The sequence below is a fragment of the Talpa europaea genome, assembly GCF_964194135.1.
Source record: "Talpa europaea genome assembly, chromosome: 12".
NCBI lineage: Eukaryota > Metazoa > Chordata > Mammalia > Eulipotyphla > Talpidae > Talpa > Talpa europaea.
This window is the reverse complement of record NC_140079.1, coordinates 86,518,732-86,540,262: the sequence shown is the minus strand read 5'-3', so window position 1 is coordinate 86,540,262 and position 21,531 is coordinate 86,518,732. Positions and strand designations below refer to the sequence as shown.

The window sequence follows — 21,531 nt, the reverse complement described above, 5'->3', positions numbered from 1 at the left end:
GCATGGTTGGTGGGACAGTACCTGGAGATTCCCAGAAGTAGCGCCCTGTTGTCCTGGTTTAAAATGTGTGGCTACATAACCCCAGTCCTCCCCTGCGGATCAGAGTCTCGTGGCCATTTACTTTTTTAAAGCGCACACGTAATACTGATGAGCTTCTAAGTTTTGGAACTAGGTTTGAAGAAAACCAAGTCAGATTTTGAATTCAAACCCCAACGCTGATACCACTTTGTAGATTTAATCAAATTACCTAAACTCTCTGTACGTGTCTCCCCGAGCTAGGGAAAAAAAAAATGACAATAATAGTATTTACTTCATGGACATTATGAGAATTAAGTGATAAGTATATGTGAAACATTTAGAACAATGCTTGTACAAGATAAGCATCTAATAAATATTAGCTAGAATCCATTCATTATTCCACAAATGCTTATTTACTGAACATTTATTAAGAACCAGCGGTGTCCTGGACACTGGATATAATATAATGAACAAAACAGAAAAGATCTGTGATTTCACAAGGAACTCATTTTAGAATAGTGGCATAATTATCAAGTAATGATTTCAAGATAATTCCAGATAGTGAAAAGCACCATAAATATATTAAATTGACTGGTTACATGGGCACATAATTTTGGCTAGGAAGACCAGAGCCTCTGAAAGGAGGTCACATTTGAGTGAGAGCCAAATGACAGAAGGAAAAAAACATGAAGATCTCCTAGGGAAGGGAAACAGCAAATGCAAAGACCCTGGGACAGAAATAATCCTTGCCAGGTTCTAGGAATAAAGAAAAGACCAGTGTGCTATCAGCAAAGTAAGCAAAACGATAATATAAAAGTAAACAATACTAGATGTTCAGGCCCTTGTAGGCCTGTTTATGGAGAAACCATCAGTAGGGCTTAGCAAAACAAGTCTATTTTGCATTTTTAAAGGCAGTATTTGCTGCCTGTGTTTAGCAATGGGGGAGACAGTACATTCCTGGAGGAAAAAAAATAAGAGGAAATTAGCAGATTAAGGGGGGCAGAGAGGGGTCACTTTAGGTAGAAGCAGTATGAACAAAATCCTGGAGACAGGGAAACTCAGGGCACATTCATTTTCCTCCCTTCCTCCCTCCCTCCCTTCCTTCCTTCTTTCCTTCCTTCCTTCCTTTCTTCCTCCCTTCCTTCTTTCTTTTTTAAAGACTTATTTATTTATACATACATACAAGAACTGGGGTACAGGCCAGATGTGCGGTAGGTGAGAGGATTCACCAGAAACAGTGGGGAACAGCTGGAGATAGAACTCATGCTGCAGAGGCTGCAGATAACTTCACAGTGCTGTGTTTAATCCCTTAGGCCACCAGGGAGGCCCCTGAGGGCACACCCAATGACTGGTATATTGGGGTTAGAATGTGGTCTGTTACCCCTGTTCTCCTTCCTCCCTTTCCCCTTTTCCTCTCAGCTCTCATATCTTCCCTTCAACTTACTCCACTGATTCACTTGATTCTGATATCAACTTCTTTACCTCCCCAAACAGAAATGGAATGCACTGAAATTGCCAAAGGAGTCTGAGGTAGACAGTGAAGGAGATGAGTGACATGAAGAACAGTGTCACTGAAGATGAAGAAATGCAAATTCATACTAAAGGTACTAATTTTAGAATGGTTTCCTGTTACTCCCAAGACCCTGATCATGTGCAAAGGAAAAATCATACCAAACTCTGTTTTTCACTAATTCTTTACTAAGTCATTATGAAAATTTCCAATTTAATGGAGGGGGATTTTTTTAGTAAGGTTTTTATTAAAGTATAACTTAGATTCAGATGAGTGACAGATTGTAAATGCACAGCTTGGTGAGTTTTCAGAAAACAAGCACACACCTGTATAAGCATCAAGAAAAAGAACATCACCCTACCTTCTCCCCCCAAGCTTCCTTCTCATATCCCCTTTAGTCATAACCCAGCAGGTTTCTTAAATTATATTTTTTATTGTAAAATATTTCAAACATAGAGATAAGAAATAGACTTTTTCTTTTAAAAAAAAAGATTTATTTTATTTATTTATGCATACAAGAGCTGGGGTGTAGGCCAGAGGTGCGGGGTGGGGTGTGTGTATGTGAGAGGATTCACCAGAGACAGAGTGGGGAGCAGAACAAGCAGATCTACTAAAATACACTGCTGAGGGGAGCAGCGGGCGAGATAGGAGAGGTCTGCTGCTCTATATGGGTCAGCTACCTGGCCAGCCAGGAAATCAAACTTGTGCTGCTGAGGCTGCAGATAGCTTCATAGTGCTGTGCTTAACCCCTTGCGCCACCAGGGAGGCCAACTATGGCATACTTTTGACTATCAGACTATCGTAGCATAATTTGTAGCATTGTGTGTGTGTGTGTGTGTGTGTGTGTGTGTGTAGAAGAACTTGGGGTGTAGATCAGAGGCACAGGAGATGAGAAGATTCACCAGAGACAGAGTGGGGAGCAGAGCAGGTGGATTTACAGAAATACACTGTAAATACAGAAATACACTGTATTTACAGAAATACACAGAAATACTAGCTATTTCTGCTAAGGGGAGCAGAAATACACTGCTAAGGGGACACAGGAGAGATCTAATGTGCCATATGTGGGTCAGCTCCCTGACTGGGGATCGAACTCCTGCAATAGTGGTGATAGTGCTGAGACTTAACCTCTAGGCCACCAGGGAGGCCCTATTGTACCATTATATCATGAACCATAAAATGCATTTCCTTGGGCTCCTTTTTTTTTTTTTTAAAGATTTATTTATTTATTTATTCAAGCACTGGGTACAGTCAGAAGCGCGGGAGGGTGAGAGAATTCACCAGAGCCAGAGCGGGGAGCAGAGCAGGCAGAAGGACCGAAGTACACTGCTGAGGGGAGCAGCGGGCGGCAGGAGAGGTCTGCACGCCATGTGGGACCCTCCCTGGGGAGAGAACCCACATTGTAGAGGCTTCAGGCAGCTTCACAGACCAGCGCTCAACCGCTGCGCCACCAGGGGAGGCCCAACTTTGTTATTTTAAAGCTAAATCCTAACAATTTTTGAACTGACATAACTTGGTCTCGTAAATAGGATGAGTAAAAAAGCCCCAAAATTTCTTACTTTATGAGCATAACTAGGCTACAAAACTAGCCAAGCAGAACTTGGGTATTTTTAAAGGGTGACCTTTGTTAATACCTAGGTTTTAATGGAGTCCTTCACAGTCTCAGAGCAGGAAGCACAGACCTGAGGAGCTTTGATTAATCTGGTGTCTCTGGTTCATGTGGGCGTTCACATTCCCCTTAGCAGATTGCTTCTCTCTGAGTGCCTGTAATAATAAACCCAGTAAACGGAGAGGTGATAGTCATAACTGGCAATGCATAAAGGCATTTGAAACTTGTGACACTTGCAAATAGGAAGGAAAAGTAGCTATTACTAACCTCATTTTATAGAGGAGAAAACTGAAACCCTGATAGAGCTCATTATGTCTAACTAGACACAGAGGGAGGGCCTGAACTAAGTCTGCTATCAATAATTCAGAGACCACAGAAAACTGTCTGGATATATTGTTTTATTTTCGTATGTTGGCCTTATCAGAAGATACCATAATTGTACAAGGGGAGTAGGCAGAGAGGAGGCAGAGGACAGGGCATGGGGAAAGAGAGGATAGTAATAGGCCTTCTCTATGCAAACAAACCCTAGGTACCATTCTCTCCCTTATTCCTCAGCTCTAGCACTGAGGCTCAGCTTTGGCAGACTCCCACCACACTTTTAAAACAAATATCTTGAGGGCCTCCCCGGTGGTGCTGCGGTTGAGCGCTGGGTTGCGAAGCTGCCCGCAGCCTCTGCGGTGCCGGTTCCATTCCCGGCTGCTTCCCGGCCACCGGAGGAGGGTCCCGCATGGCGCGCAGACCTCTCCTGCCGCCCGCTGCTCCCCTCAGCAGTGTACTTCGTCAGTCTGCCTGCTCTGCTCTCCGCTCTGACTCTGGTGAATTCTCTCACGTTCCCATGCTTCTGACTGTACCCAATGCTTGTATAAAATAAATAAATAAATCTTTAAAAAAAAAAATAAAACAAATATCTTGAAACATTTTATAAAATTCAGGGATAATATAATCTTTTTGTGGCTATAAATACCCTCTTGGATGGGATAGCTGGGTTATAGAGTAAATGTATATTCAATTTTAATATACACCTGCCAGGTGCTAAGTATATTTATAAAGGAGGAAGAAAATTTTTTTTTTTTTAATTTAAAAGGTATATAGGGCCTCCATGGTGGCGCAAGGGGTTAAGCACCTCACTATGAAGCAATCCGCCGCCTCTGCAGCACAAGTTCAATCCCTGGCTGGCCAGGGAGAAACCCACATGGTGAGGCAGACCTCTCCTGCCTCACCCACTGCTCCCCTCAGCAGTGTATTTCAGTCAGTCTGCCTGTTCTGTTCCCCACTCTGTCTCTGGTGGATCCTCTTACCCCCCGCATCTCTGGCCTGTACCCCAGCTCTTGTATGCATAAATAAATAAATATTTTAAAAAATTTTAAATAAAAATATATAAATATGTAAATGTTGAGACATGATTTGCCTGGGAGAGAAAAGAGTACACAGAGATTTACACCTATCTGCAATGATATAGTTTGGATTTATGAGAAGGCAATTATAGTAGAAACAAATTTGGAATTTTTTTCCTTATAGTTGACACTTTGAAAAAAATATGTGTATAAATACTTAGTATTTTTATATATGCTTAAAATCACAACGAATGAAGCAGCTACAGTGCAGCCAGAAAACAAAGGATTTTGCTCCAGGTGTTGCCCTCAGCAAAGGGGATTTTCCAGACACAGCAAATAGCTCTTGGTAGCAATTCAAAAAAAACAAACACAGTCTTCCTTCACCGTACAGGATAGTGGAAATCCTGGAAAATTCTGCATACATGAAAACCAAGCAAGGTATACTTAGGGCTTTCGGTAAAATGAAGTCAGATTCTTGGCACATGTTGTTAGATGCTGGGCGCAGGGGGTCATTGAAAAGCCAGCCAGGTGTAAAAATTACTCTTCACACAAGGCCATAGCGCACTTGGGGGCTGGGTCGGCTAGGTCCTCACCTAGTAACTGCCCCATTCACTGCAAGGTTCAACCCCCTGTCCCGAAAACTCCCAAAATGACCACAGGGGGCAGTATCACCTTAAGAGAGCCACACTTCAAGACTTACTTGATACTGTGAACAATAGAAATATGTGGCTTTATTTAACTTAACTCATTGCTATTAAATACAATTCAAAGTTCATGTTCTCAGGCATACTAGCCACACTGCAAGTACTTGAAAACCACATGTAGCAAAAACTACCCACAGAGAAAAGCTCAGATCCAGATTTGGTTTCAATGGTTAATTCAATAAAAATTTAAAGAAGAATTAACACCAATTCTTCACAAACCCACTCAAAAAATGGAGTGGGAACACTTCCCAATTCATTCAATGAGGCTTGTATTGCCCTGATACCAAAACCAGGCAAAAATTACACAGGAAATAAAAAGTATTTCATTAAAATTTTTTTTAAAAAAAGATTTATTATTTATTTATTTATTTATTTATACAAGCACTGGGTACAGCCAGAAGTGCAGGAGGGTGAGAGAATTCACCAGAGCCAGAGCGGGGAGCAGAGCAGGCAGAAGGACCGAAGTACACTGCTGAGGGGAGCAGCGGGCACAGCAGAGAGGTATGTGCGCCATGTGGGACCCTCCTCCAGGGGCCAGGGAGCAGCCGGGGATCGAACCAATGCTGCAGAGGCTGCAGGCAGCTTCGCAACCCAGCGCTCAATCGCTGCACCACCGGGGAGGCCCTCATTAAAATTTTTTAATTTTTAAAAAATACAAGGAAAAAACCAGAGAAATATAGCTTATGACTATTGACATTAAAGTGTTCAAAAAATACTAGAAAATTAAATATGCAGTGTATGACCGAGTAGTCTTCAGAAAGCTGCCAGCAATCTACTAAAACTAATAAAGAATTCAGCAAGTTTGGAGGGCAAAAGGTCAATACATAAACATTGATTGTATTTCTATACACTTGTAATGAAAATGCAATTATAAAATTTAAAAAGCAATTCCATTTACAAAAGCACCGAAAAGAACAACATGAGGAATAAATTCAACAAAAGAAATACAAAATGTATATTCTAAAAACTACAAAGCATTGTTGAAAGACAATAAAGATTAAGTGAAAAGACATTCCAATGTTCACAGATCAAAAGATTTGATATTGTTAATAAGGCAATACTTCCCTAATTGATCTACAGATTCAATGAAATCCCTATCGAAAATCACAGCTAGCTTCTTTGTAGAAATTAAGGAGTTTGTTTCATAAAACAATCTTGAAAAGTAACAAGTTTGGAGGATTCACACTTCCCAATTCCAAAAAACTCACCACAAAACTACAGTAATCGAGACGGTATTGTCCTGGCATATAAATAAACATACAAGTCAACAGAATTGAGAGTCTAAAAATAGTCCCCCACATTTCCAGTCAACTGATTTTCCAGAAGGTACCCAAACAAATCAACAGGGAAAGTCCTTTCAATAGATGGTGCTGGGACAACTGAACAACCACCTGCAAAAGAATGACGCTTAGTCCTGTCCTGGGGATCCCCAAAAGCACCCCCAGTTTCAAATGATTCACTAGGAGGATTTAGAGGACTGAGCATGTAGTCAAACTCCTGGCTATGATACATTTGCAGTGAAAGAAGACAAAGTAAAATCAGAAAAGGAAATTAAAAAAGTGCACAGGGCAAAGTTTGACGGTAGCCAGACTCAAGCGCCTAAGGGCCCTCTCTCAGGGGAGGCACCTGGGATATACTTAATTCCCCAGCAGTGAGTTATGACAAGACCTGTGAGAGGCTGACAACTAGGGAAGCTTGTTAGACTCTCAGTGCCAGGGTTCTTCCTGCTTAGCATGCACCAAAATCCATGAAGCAGGCCTTCAGCTAAGCCTGAAGGCCTCTGCTTAGCATGCACTCTGCTTAGCATGCACCAAAATCCATGAAGCAGGCCTTCAGCTAAGCCACATTGCTTAGCTGGGCATGGGGAGCTACTCTTATCAGTTGGTGGGAATCCTCTTGAAATCTAAGTTACCAAAGTCCAACCAGGACCAACTCTGCAAGCAGGCTATAAGGTAAGCAGTATGAGTCTGCTACCTTAATTCTTCTGCACAGACGCTTACTTCACACCAGATGCAAAACAAAACCAAACGTCAAAATGGATCAAAGAGCTAAATATTAAAACTTAAGCTATAAAACTCTTAGAAGAAAACATAAGAGTGATATTTCATTACCTTGGATTTGGTAGTGGTGTCTTAGATATGTCACCAAAAGCACAACAATCAAAGAGAAAATAGATAAACTGGACTTCATCAAAATCAAAAACTCTTGGGCCTCCCTGGTGGTCTCAGTGCTACCAACACAATGGCCCTCCCTCCACAGCGGCGTGAGTTTGATCCCCGGCCACACAGAGCAGCAGACCTCTCCTGTCTTGCCCTCTGCTCCCCATAGTAGTATATTTCAGTATATCCACCTGTTCTGCTCCCCTCTGTTTCTCTGGTGAATCCTCTCATCCCTTGCACCTGTGACCTACACCCGGTTCTTCTATGCAAAAATAAATAAATAAGGGCCTCCCTGGTGGAGCAGCAGTTGAGCGCTGGGCTGCGAAGCTGCCCGCAGCCTCTGCAGCACGGGATTGATCCCCGGCTGCTGGGCGAGGGTCCCACATGGCATGCAAACCTCTCCTGCAGTGCCTGCTGCTCCTCTCAGCAGTGTACCTAGGTCCTTCTGCTTGTTCTGCTCCCCGCTGTGGCTCTGGTGAATTCTCTCACCCTCCCATGCTTCTGACTGTACCCAGTGCTTGTATAAATAAATAAATATTTAATAAATAAATAAATAAAATCTTAAAAAAAGTTAAAAACTCTTGTGTGTCAAGGACACCACCAAAAAAGTAAAAAGACAGCACAAAGAGGGAGAAAATACTGCAAATCATCTATCTGATAAGGGACATGTATGTAGAATACATAAAGAAAACTTTTTTTAATATATATTATTTTTTAATAACTTTTTTTAAGATTTATTTATTCATGCATATAAGAACCGGGGTATAGGCCGGGTGCGTGGGAGGGTGAGAGGATTCACCAGAGACAGAGTGGGAAACAGAATAGGCAGACTGACTGAAATACACTGCTGAGGGGAGCAGCGGGCATGACAGGAGAGGTCTGCTGCGCCATGTGGGATTCTGGCCAGCCGTCCGGGATCCAACTGGCACTGCAGAGACAGCGAACAGCTTCACAGCGCTGCACTCAACCACCTGTGCCACCAGGGGAGGCCCAAGAAATCTTACAACTCAAAAATACAAAAACAACCCAATTTAAAAATGGGCGAAGAATCTGAATAAACCTTTTCTCCAAAAAAGATATACAAATGGTCAACAGGCATAGGAAAAGATGTCCAAAGGCATTAGCCATATGGAAATGCAAATCAAAACCACAATGACTTAGCACTTCACACCCACTAGGTGGCTATAAATAAAACAAAAAGTCAGTCTCTGCATGAGGCACAAACAGTCACTAAACAAGCACTCCAACTGACTAACAAACAAAAAAGAGAAAAGCAAGTAAGAGTAGGGATGTGGAGAAACAGAACCCTCATATACTGCTGTTGGACTGTAAAATGGTATAGCTATTTTGGAAAACAAACATCCTCAAAAGACTGAGCAGAGTTACCAAAAGGAATTCTACACCTAGGCAGCTCTTAGTAGTATTTCAGTAGTATACTGAAATATACTACTATGGGGAGCAGCGGGCAAGACAGGAGAGGTCTGCTGCTCCGTGTGGCCAGGGAGGGCCATTGTGGTGGTAGCACTGAGACCACCAGGGAGGCCCAAGAGAAACAAAAGCCTATGTCCACCCATAAACTTGACCCAAATGTTTATAGTGTTGTTGTTCTTCATAGCTGAAAAAAACCAAAACCACCCAAATGGCTATCAACTGATGAATGAATAAACAAAATGTTGCATATCCATACAATAGAAAAATATTCATCCATAGAAAGGAATACAATTCTGGGCCTCCCCGTGGTGCAGCGGTTGAGCGCTGGCCTTCGAAGCTGCCCGCAGCCTCTGCAGTGCCAGTTCGATCCTTGGCTATATCCCTGGCCACCGGCGACGGTCCCACATGGTGGGCAGACATCTCCTGCCGCCCGCTGCTCCCCTCAGCAGTGCGTTTCAGTCAGTCTGCCTGTTCTGTTCCCCGCTCTGGCTCTGGTGGATTCTCTCACCCTCTCGCACTTCTGACTGTACCCCTGTTAGGGGGAAAAGGATGTCCCACACCCCAGCTCTTGTATAAATAATAAATAAATAAATCTATAAGACAATGTTTCTTCTAGAGAAAAAAAAAAGGAATACAATCCTGACACATGCTACAACTCGAATGGACCTTGAAGACATTATACGAAGCGAAAGCAGCCAGTCACAAAAGACTGCATGTTAGATGATGCCAGTCTTAGGGCTGTCCATGATAGAGGATGTAAGGATGTAGGGAAGTCTATAGACAGAGAAAGGGAAGGCTGGGGTACAGGGAGGAATGGAAGGGCAGGGTGGGGGGTGTTAGCTAAGAGGGTTTCTTTTTGAGATGATACAGGTATTCTAAATTTGATTGTTGATGGTCACACGCATCTTTGATTACTGAAGACCATCCATAGGGTGGTGTGTGCAGTATGTCTGAATAAAGCTATTAAAATGGTTTTTTAGAGGGCCTCCCTGGTGGCGCAGCTGTTGAGCGCTGGGTTGCGAAGCTGCCCGCAGCCTCTGCAGCGCCGGTTCCATCCCCAGCTGCTCCCCGGCCACCGGAGGAGGGTCCCACATGGCGCGCAGACCTCTCCTGTCACCCGCTGCTCCCCTCAGCAGTGTACTTCGGTCCTTCTGCCTGCTCTGCTCCCCGCTCTGGCTCTGGTGAATTCTCTCACCCTCCCGCGCTTCTGACTGTACCCAGTGCTTGAATAAATAAATAAATAAATAAATAAAGATAAATCTTTAAAAAAAAAAAATAAAATGGTTTTTTAGATAATCATGGTTTAATGTGTTTTCACTCACTTGGCAATGAATTAAAAATGATTCTACCTGGTGCTGAGCAGGGTGCTATGAAATACGCCCACATGACTGATGCCTATAAAGTAGTAAAACAAATGAAGCAAAACTTCTCAGGAAATAATGTGGTGATGCATCAACAACCTAAAAAATACTCATCCCTCAAATTTCACTTTGAGCATCTGTCCTAAACAAATATTTTATGAAGAGCCTCCCCTGGTGGCGCAGGCGGTTGAGCGCAGCGCTGTGAAGCTGTCCGTAGCCTCTGCAGAGCCGGTTCGATCCCTGCTGACCGGCAAGAATCCCACATGGCGCCACAGACCTCTCCTGCCATGCCCGCTGCTCCCCTCAGCAGTGTATTTCGTCAGTCTGCCTGTTCTGTTCCCCGCTCTGTCTCTGGTGAATCCTCTTACTCTCCTGCGCATCTGGCCTGTATCCTGGTTCTTACATGCATGAATAAATAAATCTTTAAAAAAAAAGAAATATTTTATAGAAAATACGTACTATAAAAAGGGTTGTTTTTTTTTTTTTTTTTTTTTTTTACTAAAACAGTATCAGCAGTCACATGGAAACAAGCTAAATGGCTAACATTAATAGAATGACTACATCAGTTGTAGAACTCCATTGTGATGGAATATTATGCACCCATAAAAATGAAATCTAACTTTCTATCCACAGCAAAACAATTACAGGCTTGAAAAACATATTCATGTTTGTTGAACTGAAAAAAAAGTTTATAATGAAGGCTTATAAGAAAGACATATTTTAAAAAGGGGGGGACATAATTCTCAAAGTGTCCTGAGAACAGCAGCATCACCTGGGTAGATAATAGAAATGTCTATTTTTGGTCCCCACCCCACCCACACTTGCTCAGTCAGGGTGCCTGAGGTGTACCCAGCAATTTAACAGGCCCTCTTGGCACAGTGTAAAATGTAAAGGCAGCATTTAAAGCAGAGCATGATCAAAGCTAACACTGATTGCTAGTCTCTCTGATGTCATGTACTTTCTATAGCCACCTTAGGATTTGTTGGTTTTCTGTGTTATCCCCATTTCACAGATCAGGAATCTGAGGTGCAAGAGAAATAAAGAAACTTGCCCAAGATCAAGAGTAGTGACTGGCAGAGCTGGGACCTAAAAGCCTCCAAAGCCCATATTGTTAACCAGGGTCAGTCTATCCCAGGGCCTGGGCCACAAACATCACTGGTAGTGACTGGTAGTTACTGCCAAGCATCTACCTTGTTTTCCTAATCATTCTGTATGAGGGTCTCAGGGGACTTGTGTGTTTCTTTGGAACTCCCAAGTTATGTACTTCAAGTATAGGAGAAAAAAGAATATAACTGGCATTTCAAACTCATGATTTCAATAGTACCATAAAGTTACTGTTTAAATAGGAACTTATAGTTAGTTTAAATAGGAACTTATAGTTAATGAAAAAATTAATAAAAGGAATGTCATAAAAACTAGTATGAGAAAAATTGCTAAGCCAACCTATTACTTAAATATATGATTTGTGCGTTTTACTGTATTTAAATTGGACCTTTAAAAAGGACTATAAAGGCCTCCCTGGTGGCACAGGCGGTTAAGCGCAGTGCTATGAAGCTGTCTGCAGCCTCTGCAGTGCCGGTTCAATCCCCGCCGGCCTCAGAGCAACCCATTTGCGAACAGACCTCTCCTGTCTCGCCCGCTGCTCCCCTCAGCAGGGTATTTCGTCAGTCTGCCTGTTCTGTTCCCTGCTCTGTCTCTGGTGAATCCTCTCACCCTCCCGCACATCTGGACTGTACCCTGGCTCTTGTATAAATAAAATCAATCTTTTTTTAATATCATTTAAAAAAAAGATTTATTTATTTATTTATACAAGCACTGGGTACAGTCAGAAGCGCAGGAGTGCGAGAGAGTTCACCAGAGCCAGAGTGGGGAACAGAACAGGCAGACTGACGAAGTACACTGCTGAGGGGAGCAGTGGGCGGGGCAGGAGAGGTCTGTCACGCCATGTGGGACCCTCACCGGCGGCTGGGGATCGAACCGGCGCTGCAGAAGCTGCGGACAGCTTTGCAGCCCAGCGCTAAACCACTGCGCCACCAGGGGAGGCCCTAAAATAAATCTTAAAAAAAAAAAAGGACTATAAATACTGGATTCTAGTTAATATATGCTTAAGTGTATGCTTAAGTGTTCTTAACAGCATTATTTAAGTGAACCTCCTCCTTTGAAACATGACAAAAATGAGGTGGACCGATGATAAATTTGGATGGGGGTTTGGAAATGTGATAAAGCGAAGACAGCAAATACTCATTACAGAACTCAGTGTGCCCATGGGCATTTTGTACAAATTTTTCCAACTTCTCTGTTTGAAAACTTACATGCTGGGGATGGGGGAGGGAGGAGAGGAGGGGAAGGGAAGGCTATAGACTGTCCCATATAGCGAGTGAGTGAATAGCTAATAAATATAGACTCAGACTGGGCAGAATCATCTGAAATGCTTTACATTCTCCTGTATACATTTCAAAGTAGGTACATATTACTTTAATAATAGAAAAAGTTTTTTCAGAGAGAAAAGCGACACAAGAGATGATTGATAAAATAGGCATTTATTCTGAGGGTATAATGCCAAGAAAGACCTCCCACCCTGCACGCCGAGGCCAGCGGGAGTGGGCGACAACAGCCGCCCTTGGCTCACAGCAGCAGGCCAGGGAGGTCCGGGCTCAGCTGGAGCTGTGTGTCTGTGTATGACTTGCCTGCCCATCTACCCAGGTCAGTGTGTCCTGTGCCCCAAGGATCTGGAGTGTCAGGTGAGGTGGCAGAGGAAGTTGTGCAGAGGCAGGGCCAGGATCCCTGATAGGGAGATTCCCAAGGTGTCAGAGATACAGGCAGCTGCCATGGCGAATTCCCGGTGCTTGTAACTAGTCTGGAGAGAGCAGAGAGCTGCGGTGAGGCTTTAGTACTAGAAGCCCCCTCCCTGGGCTCTCCCAGAAAGGCCTCCCTCAGCCCTCACCCAGCAGGTGCTGACCTCTAGGGAAATGTTGTGGAAGGTGTTCACGTAGGCTGCACCCCCTAGGAGCCCCTCAAACAGAATGATCAGGAAGATGAGGTAGATGCTTGGCAGGAAGCTCAACCATACGTCTGCCAACAGGAAGGCCAGGTTGAGGCACTGTGGGTGCAAGTGAAGGGGAGGACTGATTGTGGGACCAGAGTTGGCAGGAAGGGAGGCTGCCGTCCCTTCCAGTGGCCCCTGGTTCAGGGAAATGCTTATCTGGAAGAGGGCTGCCAGGCCTGGGTCAAATCCCCACACCCAGTAGGCCTTCCGGACCCTGGGATCTGGGGCAGGTATTCTCCCGCCCCCACCCCCAGTGCCCAGACCTTATAGGTCTCTTTCCCCTCCCTGATTTTGCTCTTATCACTCCTCCCTCCAGGGTGTCATGCTTTCCTTCTCTTGGAATCTTCTAGTGACCATGATTCCCAGCTCAGCTAAGATCAGGGTCATTCACTCCTGTGACCTCACTCTTCCAAAGGGCTCTGTGAATAGAGCATTTGCCCCCCTTTTTGCCAAACAAAGGCTATATTTAGACTCAAGGTTTTCAATGTGGGGTGATGCCCAGGGAATCTTTGGCACCAGGTAGAGATGTGCCTGGTGGTCACAACTGGGAGGGGGTGCTGCTGGGTTCTAGTGGGTAGAGGCCAGGATGCTGCTCAACACCCAGGCTGCACAGAACGGCCCTGCATTAACATGTCCTGGCTGAGAAACTCTGGTTTAGATGTTCCCACCCCTTTCCGTATGTCTCCCGGGCCCCACCCAAGGGTGCAGGTCCTTGCTCTGGAGGGGTTGCCTCCTCAGTGTTAGGCCCCCTCAGGGCTCACAGGCTTGATGGATTAAAAATGTGCTTTATCCATACAGGTCTGGTCCTCAGAGGTCATCATGCCTGAGTATGCTCTGGTTTCTCCATTTCAAAGAACTCTTAGGAAATACTTATGTGACTAATGAAATACTGCAGACACTTTCACTTGCAGCATCACCCTGGGCACTTTCTGTTATGCAATGAAATGATTATAAGCCCCTAATTCTCTAAAGCAGCCTTGGAGAAAATTATAGCTAAGATCCCAAGTTGTGCATTTCAGTGACGATAATAAAGAACCAGGAGCTAAGAAAGGTTCATACAACAATTTGGCACTGGGGGCACAAGCCCTGGATTGGCAGTAAAGAACGATGTTAGAGCATACTGATGCCCTGTCATAAGATCCAAGAGTAATTACACTTATTCTATGTTCTGCTATCACAGAATTAAGTTTCTTAAAAGGAGAAAAGACTTTTCTGGAAGAGGTGAAGGTTCAGCTTAAGGTCCCTTCAGGGGTTATACACTTGTGACCTTGGAACAATGATTGCTGGTGACGGGGCCTGCCTTTTGTTAGGCTGCTGTAAGGCAAGGTGTTTGTTCCCTCAAAGCTAGAAATGACTTCTGCTCGCCAGCCTGAAGATGAATGACCTATCAACTATAATGTCACGAGTTCTATTATGATTGACCAGCCAGAAGAAAAGAACTGTACCTTTCCTTACTGCCAGAGACATTAACAGTCTCTGCATGAGGCTTGTGCAAATAAATTACTGAATAAGATTAAAACACAATACAAAATCTTGTTCTTTCATTCTTCTCATGTCTATCTCTTACAACTATTCTGCGAAGTAGATGCTGGCAGTGCCCAATTTATAGAGAAACTGAGATTCACACTGGTTGAGAGGTGAGTACTGAGTCACACAGCCACTATGTACAGAAGCTGGGATTTGCACTCAGGTCTACCTGGCTCCTGAGGACACAGAGCCCTGGGGGCTTTCTGCATGACAGGGAGTGATAAACACTTCTTGCTGGGAGTGGGGGGGAGCCTGCAGGCCCCCAGGTAGAGGGGAGCCAAAGTGGGAGAAGGGTGATGGCCAGGATCTCAGTACCTGCAGCAGAGCCAGCACCCATGTGTGGCGGATGTGACAGCAGCGGAGAGAAGAGCGGGAGGCGAAGACACCAGCCTGGTACAGCATCTGGTACCTTCGATAGGAAAGAGCTGGGAGGAGGTAGCCCTTCCAGGTGTCCACTTGGCAGGGCAGTCCCTCCACCCTGAGCGCCTTTGTCAGGGGGCCCCCCAGCTCACCGCCTCCCACCCTCACTGTTCTCACCAGCGGTACTGCTGAGCATGATTCAGGGATGTGTTCCGGAAGAAGAGGAGCTCAAACTACAGCAAAGATCAGACAGGAGAGATGGACGGGACATGGGGTCTCCACCTCGAACACTACCTCCACTCCCCTCCCAGCAGCCGTCACTTACAAGTCCCTGATTGATGAAATACTCAGCAAAGTACACCAGGACCAAGGGGATAATATACCGCAGCAGGCCCTGGAGGAGTCAGGACGTAAGTGGAAGGCCGGGCGATGGCACTGGCCCTGGGGACACATCACAGCTACCGTCCATACCTTGAACACAGTCCACTTCTCCCGAGGGGAGAAGTCTGAGCTGGGGCCTACAGGGAGAGGGAGAGAGGGAGGAGGTGAGGGTGGCACACCTGTGCCAGAATCAACCCGCTGACACAATAGGGTGAACGCACTGAAAGCCACCAAGTGTACAGATTACAAATGGCTAAATTGTTATGACAAATTGGTAAACTTTAGGTTATATATATTTTATCAGGATTGAAACAGTGTGAACCAGCTGAGACCTCTTCACGGCTCCGTGTTCCCACCCCACGCACTGTCCTCTTCTTCCTGTTTCTTGAATATTAAGCTCATTTCCACCACCGAGCCTTAGCACTTGCTGTTCCCTCTGCCTAAACCCAGCCACCCCCATGTCCACAGGGCTGACTCCTTGTCATTCAAATTTTAGCCCAATGATACCTCCTCAAAAGCAGTAACACACCCGCCACCTTCGCTACAGGAGAGCCCCCTCCATTTCTCCCCCGTTGTCATTTTCTGACACATCACTGTTTTATAATCCAGCTGTTTTCAATATGTGAAACTGACACGCTTCCAATTCAGTTATTTGTTTTGGAATCTGCTTCATTTCCTTAGCTGAGACCCAGGCACTGGCATGCCTGGCACCTAGTAAGCATACCAATAGATGGATGTGGCTGGCTCTCAGCATGCCAGCACACCCACCCACGTCCCCTCCTGGCTGTGCCCACTGTAGGGAGGAAAAGACCAAAACCCAGAGAGAGAAAGTGGCCTCCCTGAGGGTCTGGAGCTCCTGTCTCCTACCTGGCTTTGACTTTGGGGCCTCGTCATTCATCAGGGGCTGCCGAGCGGCTGTCTCTGCCTCATCTTCCCCTCCAGGGTCCTGGGGCTCGGGAGATATGAGCAACAAGAAATAGCTAGAAGCAGGCAGAATGGGGACAAAGTGGAAGAGTCTGTCAGCTTGGAAAGAAGTTTCCCTCCCAGTCCCCTGATTTCTATTTCTCTAGGAACCCCCCATTCATGTCAGAGAGCTCCAAATATGAAAAAAAGCTTTCTTCTCTAGATCTGAAATCCGCCTCTTTTCTCTGACCCTTGGGCTCTGGTTTCATGCTGGCTCACACCAAGCCAGTCAGCTCTGTTTTCTCATCACTACAGTTCTAATGATTGCTTAGCTGCCCTGTACTATGGACTCACTTGTGTTAGGCCAGAAACCCCCAAACTCCAGTTGCTTATGTCTTCCCTGTATGGTATTTGCCATATCCACATTCCTCCCATACACAATAGATTTTCCTTAATATTTTTCCTTTAAATTGTTTCCTTTCTTTCTACAGGAGCTTGTTTTAAGCAGTGATCTGTGAAATCACAAGTTTGATGGACTAGTGAAGATACTTTCTTAGTACATATGAAAGGACACACAAAAGTTAGCAAAATAAAGTCCACCCTGCAACCATGGTGGGAACGCTATACTGGATGCTTCAAGATCTACCATCATTTGAAACAAGGGAAACTGTGGGTCAGGAAGGTGAAGCAGCCTGTCCCAGGCCGCACCTAATCAGGGGTAGCTCTGGAACTCACGCCCAGCTGATCAGAGTTTGGAAAACATCCACTCCCTCATAACAAGGCTGTAGGGCTCTGCAGAGGGGGATCAAGATTCAGTCTTCCAGGCCTCCCTGGTGGCGCAAGGAGTTAAACACAGCACTATGAAGCAATCTGCAGTCTTATCCCCGGCCGGCCAGGAAGCAACCCACATGGCGCAGTAGACCTCTCCTGCCTCGCCTGCTGCACCTCTCAGCAATGTATTTCAGTCAATCTGCCTGTTCTGTTCCCCACTCTGTCTCTGGTGAATCCTCTCGCCCACCTGCATCTCAAGCCTGTACCCCAGATCTTGTATGCATAAATAAATAAATCTTAAAAAAATAAAGATTCAGTCTTCCCTCCTTCCTCCAAGCCCAGGGTGGCTTACCTGATCAGAAGCAGGGCAGGGATACCCAGCATGGACAACAGGGTGTGCTGGGGAGAGAGGCCGACCTGGGTGAGGCCCAGGTAGGACAATGCCCCCAGCAGCCCTGCGCCCCCAGTACCCGAGGACCACCAGGAGATCACAGCCCTGAGGAGGAGAACATAGGAGTACTAAGAAGGCCCAGAGTGTGGTAGATACACACAATGGAATACTACTCAGCTATAAAAAAAGATGAAATCCTGTCACTTGAATAACATAAATGGGTGTCAAGCTTAATGAAATAAGTTAGATGGCATAAGACAAACACAGTGTGATTTCACTCATGTGGTATATAGAGAAAACAAATCAACTAAATAAAGCAAAAATAAATTTTTAGACCCCAAGACCAATCTAATGGTTACCAGAAGAGAAAAGGAAAGGGAAATTGGGTAAAGGGGCACAAATGTTACGGTGAAGGACAGACTTGGACTTTTACTGGTGAACTTAATGCAGTATAGTCACTGACTTGAAATGATGTACCCCTGGAATTTATATCATGTTACAATGCAATGTTACTTAAAAAAAGAAATGCCTGAAGCTAGCAGTGGGGTGTCACCGGCCCCTCTGTCCCTGCACTGCCTACTTACCTGGGGTAGAAGGCAGTGAGTGACAGGAAGGTGACTTCTCCCAGGCCCGATGAGATGCTAGCTAGGACCACACCTGGAAGGTGACAAGCATGGCAGGCCTTCCCCAAAAGCCCCATTCCCTGAGGTATCTGGCTGAGGTCTGCGCTGCATCAGAGGGACTGAAAACAGACCCTCTAGGCAGGCTGGGCTCCAGATCTCAAGCAGAACCATCCCCTTCCGCCTCACGTCCTCCCACAGGCGACGGTGTCTCCATCTACCCCAGACGGAGGTGCATGAACTCATCCTCAATATCCCCTCTGCTCCCATCACGGAGTCCTGGTGAGTTCATTTCAGTCTCCATCTAATCCATCCATCTCCTCCCACCTCCTGCTGCAAATCAACCTCATCTCCCATCTCTCCTACCATGACAGACTAAGCAGACTTCTGAAGGTTACAGAAAGAATCCCTTTCCTTTGGGGAGCAGGGAGACTATCTCCACAAATGCTCTGTTGTGGCTTCTCTTGGCCTCCCCCTCAACACAAAGCCTCATACTTACCGCATAGACTGATGGTCACAGAATGGGACCAGGCAACCAGGACAAAGCTGCCGGCTGCAGAAATCCCACTAACAAGAACCCGGGGGCTAAGAGGGAAAGAGGGGAGGGAAAGTCAGCTTCTACTCTCAGCTTCCCAGCCCTCCTGGCCTCCCCACTCTCAGATCCCACCTGCCCTTCCTCCCATCACCCCACCCAGACCTGTAGGGCAGCAGATGAAGACCAAGAGGAGCCAGCAGTTTGATGATAAGCGTAGGGAGGATGTCAGCCAGGAGCACTGCCTGGAAAAGGACAACAGAGTGAGACTCCAGGCTTCCCAGGGACCACCAAGGGGCTGAGGAAAGACAGGAATCAATGAGCCGGCCACCAACACCAGCTCTGAAGCCAAACAGAACTGGATCCAGTTCTGCCATCACTCAGCTGTGTGTCAAGGCTTTCACATTCTCTGAAAGCCTTTAGTTTCCTCATCTGGGAAAATGGGAGACAATGACAGTGCTAAGTTCACAGCACTGTTGTGTAGACTAAATGAACTAATGGCCGCTGCACACAGAAAGGGCTCAGTGAATGGAAGTCTGAATTATAATGACAGCTAGTGCTGACGGATAGAATGGGATCTAGACCCACAGGGCCTGGGTCAGGGCAGGACCAGAGGGTACTCACAGCTGTGGAGACAGAGTTGCAGTCAAATCGAGACGAGCTATTGTGGGGTGTGGGTGTTGGGTTCACCTGATGGGAGAGAAGAGTCTTTCACCCAGGAAGGCAGAAGGGTAGACATCCAGGGGCTGGCTGCAGCCCAGCTCTGCTCTAACTTGAAGGGTGGCCTTGGGCTAGGCCTGGCCTCTTGGGATCTCAATTTTCCTACATGCATGTGAGGTAGGGGCAGGTTTTACCAGCAGTCTCAAACTAATGGTCCAGGCTAAAGAGGGCTCTAAAAGTCAACTATATTTGAGTAATACATTCTAGAAAACTCCTATTAAAATGTCGGGTTTCCAGAAAGTCTGGTCTTGGACCAAATTAAGGTGGCAGTTGCTCTACCTTGGATGGAGCATGTGCCCCCTTCATCTCATCATAAGCAAGTGGTTCCCAACCAGGGGTGATTACACTCCACAGGTGACATCTGGCATTGTCTGGAGAAATTCTTAGTTGTAACAACTGGAGTGTGGAGGATTTGCTATTGGCATTGAGTAGGTAGAAGCCAGGGATGCTACACATTTTATAATGCACAGGACAGCCCCACCAGAAAGTATTATTCAGCCCAAATGTCAATAGTTCCGGGTAAGAATACTGCCATAGACCAAGGACCTACTAATCAACACTGAGTTTACAAACTGGCACCAACTGATTCTTAAAAGTCTGGGAAACTGGCACCTTTAGGCTTCTTGCCCCACGCCTTGGCCACCCCATTCAGAGAGTTTTACAAGGGGTCACTGCTGCAGGTGAGTCCCTCAGCATCCCACAGCCTAAACGTGACAGGAGAGAAGGTTACTTACGTGGCTCTGGTTCCCAGGTGACCTGTGGTGGCTAAGGATGTCATGGGCAGCGCTGAGCATCACCACATAAGAGAAGTTGTTGCAAAGGCCCAGGAGCCTGGAGAAAGGACAGATTTCCCCCAACCCCCAGTTCAACAAGTTATAACTGACACATAAGGCCAGATCTAACCTCATTTCAGGCCTCTAATCTTTCTGCAGTCCTAGCATCAAACCTTGCCCTTACCTGTGCTCTTCAATCAGCTCCTTTTTTTCTCAATCACCATATCCCATCAATGTTAGGTTTGTTTTTAATGTTAGGGAATTTGAGCTTTGAGGTCACAGACTTGGGTTCACATCTAATCTCCAAGACCTCTCCCGAGAGAAGGAAGTCATCCTCCAAGCTCCCACCACCTTTTCTATCCACAGATCCACAGTCTCTGGTTCACTATACAGCAGAAAGATCCCGGGGCTTGAAACCCAGAGGACTACACTCAGATCCCAAGCCTGCTGTGTTCTACCAGAGTGACCTTAGTTGATTTAAGTGTAAAATGGGGATACACATTTCTCTCCTAACTACTTTACAGAGTGCCAGAGGGACTAACACATGATGATCCACAAAGAATCTTGTTCACTTACTCTCATTTCCCAGAACTTTGTCAGTGACAGGAAGGAAGTGGGTCTAGTACTAGAGATTTCATGTATCCTTCTCACAAGCCTATGAGTAGTTCCCATTTCACTGCTGAAGAAACTGAGGCTCATAAAGGTTACATGATTCTTCCAGAATCACATGAGAAAACACTTCTAAAACAATCTGCCACACAAGTCCTCAATGTTTAGGTTAAGGCTAGAAATATTCCCCAAAAGCTCAGTATTTGATTGACTTTTGAGGTAGACAAACAACCTTTTAAAAAGTAGTAATGCCGTTATTTAAGTGTGCATGAGGAAAATACTGGCTTTCCAGCTAGCGATTTAATTTTTCTTTTAAAAATATGTGAAATTACAATCTTAATGGTTGGATTGGTTGGAGTGAAATCATTAAGTAAATAATCCTGTAGAAGGTATTCGGATTTGGCTCAAACCTGAAAGTGGTAAATAAGTGAGTCAGGTTTGAGAAATTATCGCATGGCTTTGGATAAAGATCAATTGGTTCAGCAAATATTGATGGAATCATCTTTTTCTGGAGCCCAACTTTTCTTCCCCCTTTCCTTCTATAGCTCCCTCTTTCCGCCCCATTTTTCGTTCTATTTAACTTCTCAGGCCACTCACCAGAAACCCACTGCGTTCCTCCAATGGGTGCCCTGCCGGTCCAGCAGAGGGGGCGGAGGTTGCGAGGCAGTCTCCTCTTCTGGGACGGGGAGAAGAAGAGGGCATGACCCCCGCTCTGCTCTCAGGTGCACGACCCCCTCGGTTGTTCTCCCGGGACCGACTCAGCTCCCGAGCC

At 45.6% G+C, this 21,531-nt stretch overlaps 1 protein-coding gene across 3 annotated transcripts; it reads right to left on the bottom strand.

Moving 5' to 3' along the window:
• Positions 1-12,784: 12,784 nt before the first annotated feature.
• CLN3 (CLN3 lysosomal/endosomal transmembrane protein, battenin) lies at positions 12,785-20,201 on the bottom strand. Of its 3 annotated transcripts, none has more exons than XM_084251567.1 (13): positions 20,112-20,201; positions 19,282-19,365; positions 18,823-18,902; positions 18,625-18,710; positions 18,090-18,162; positions 17,467-17,610; positions 16,308-16,420; positions 15,531-15,577; positions 15,385-15,453; positions 15,237-15,292; positions 15,015-15,108; positions 13,086-13,226; positions 12,785-12,983 (listed from the first exon to the last, which is right to left on the bottom strand). In XM_084251567.1, exons 1-13 carry the CDS (start codon positions 20,169-20,171, stop codon positions 12,864-12,866), a joined length of 1,167 nt encoding a protein of 388 aa, XP_084107693.1. In that variant the 5' UTR covers positions 20,172-20,201; the 3' UTR covers positions 12,785-12,863. The 3 variants fall into 3 exon arrangements, with proteins under 3 accessions (XP_084107693.1, XP_084107692.1, XP_084107694.1); XM_084251566.1 differs by having other exon boundaries at positions 19,282-19,347; positions 20,112-20,186; XM_084251568.1 differs by lacking the exon at positions 19,282-19,365 and having other exon boundaries at positions 20,112-20,186.
• Positions 20,202-21,531: the final 1,330 nt, after the last annotated feature.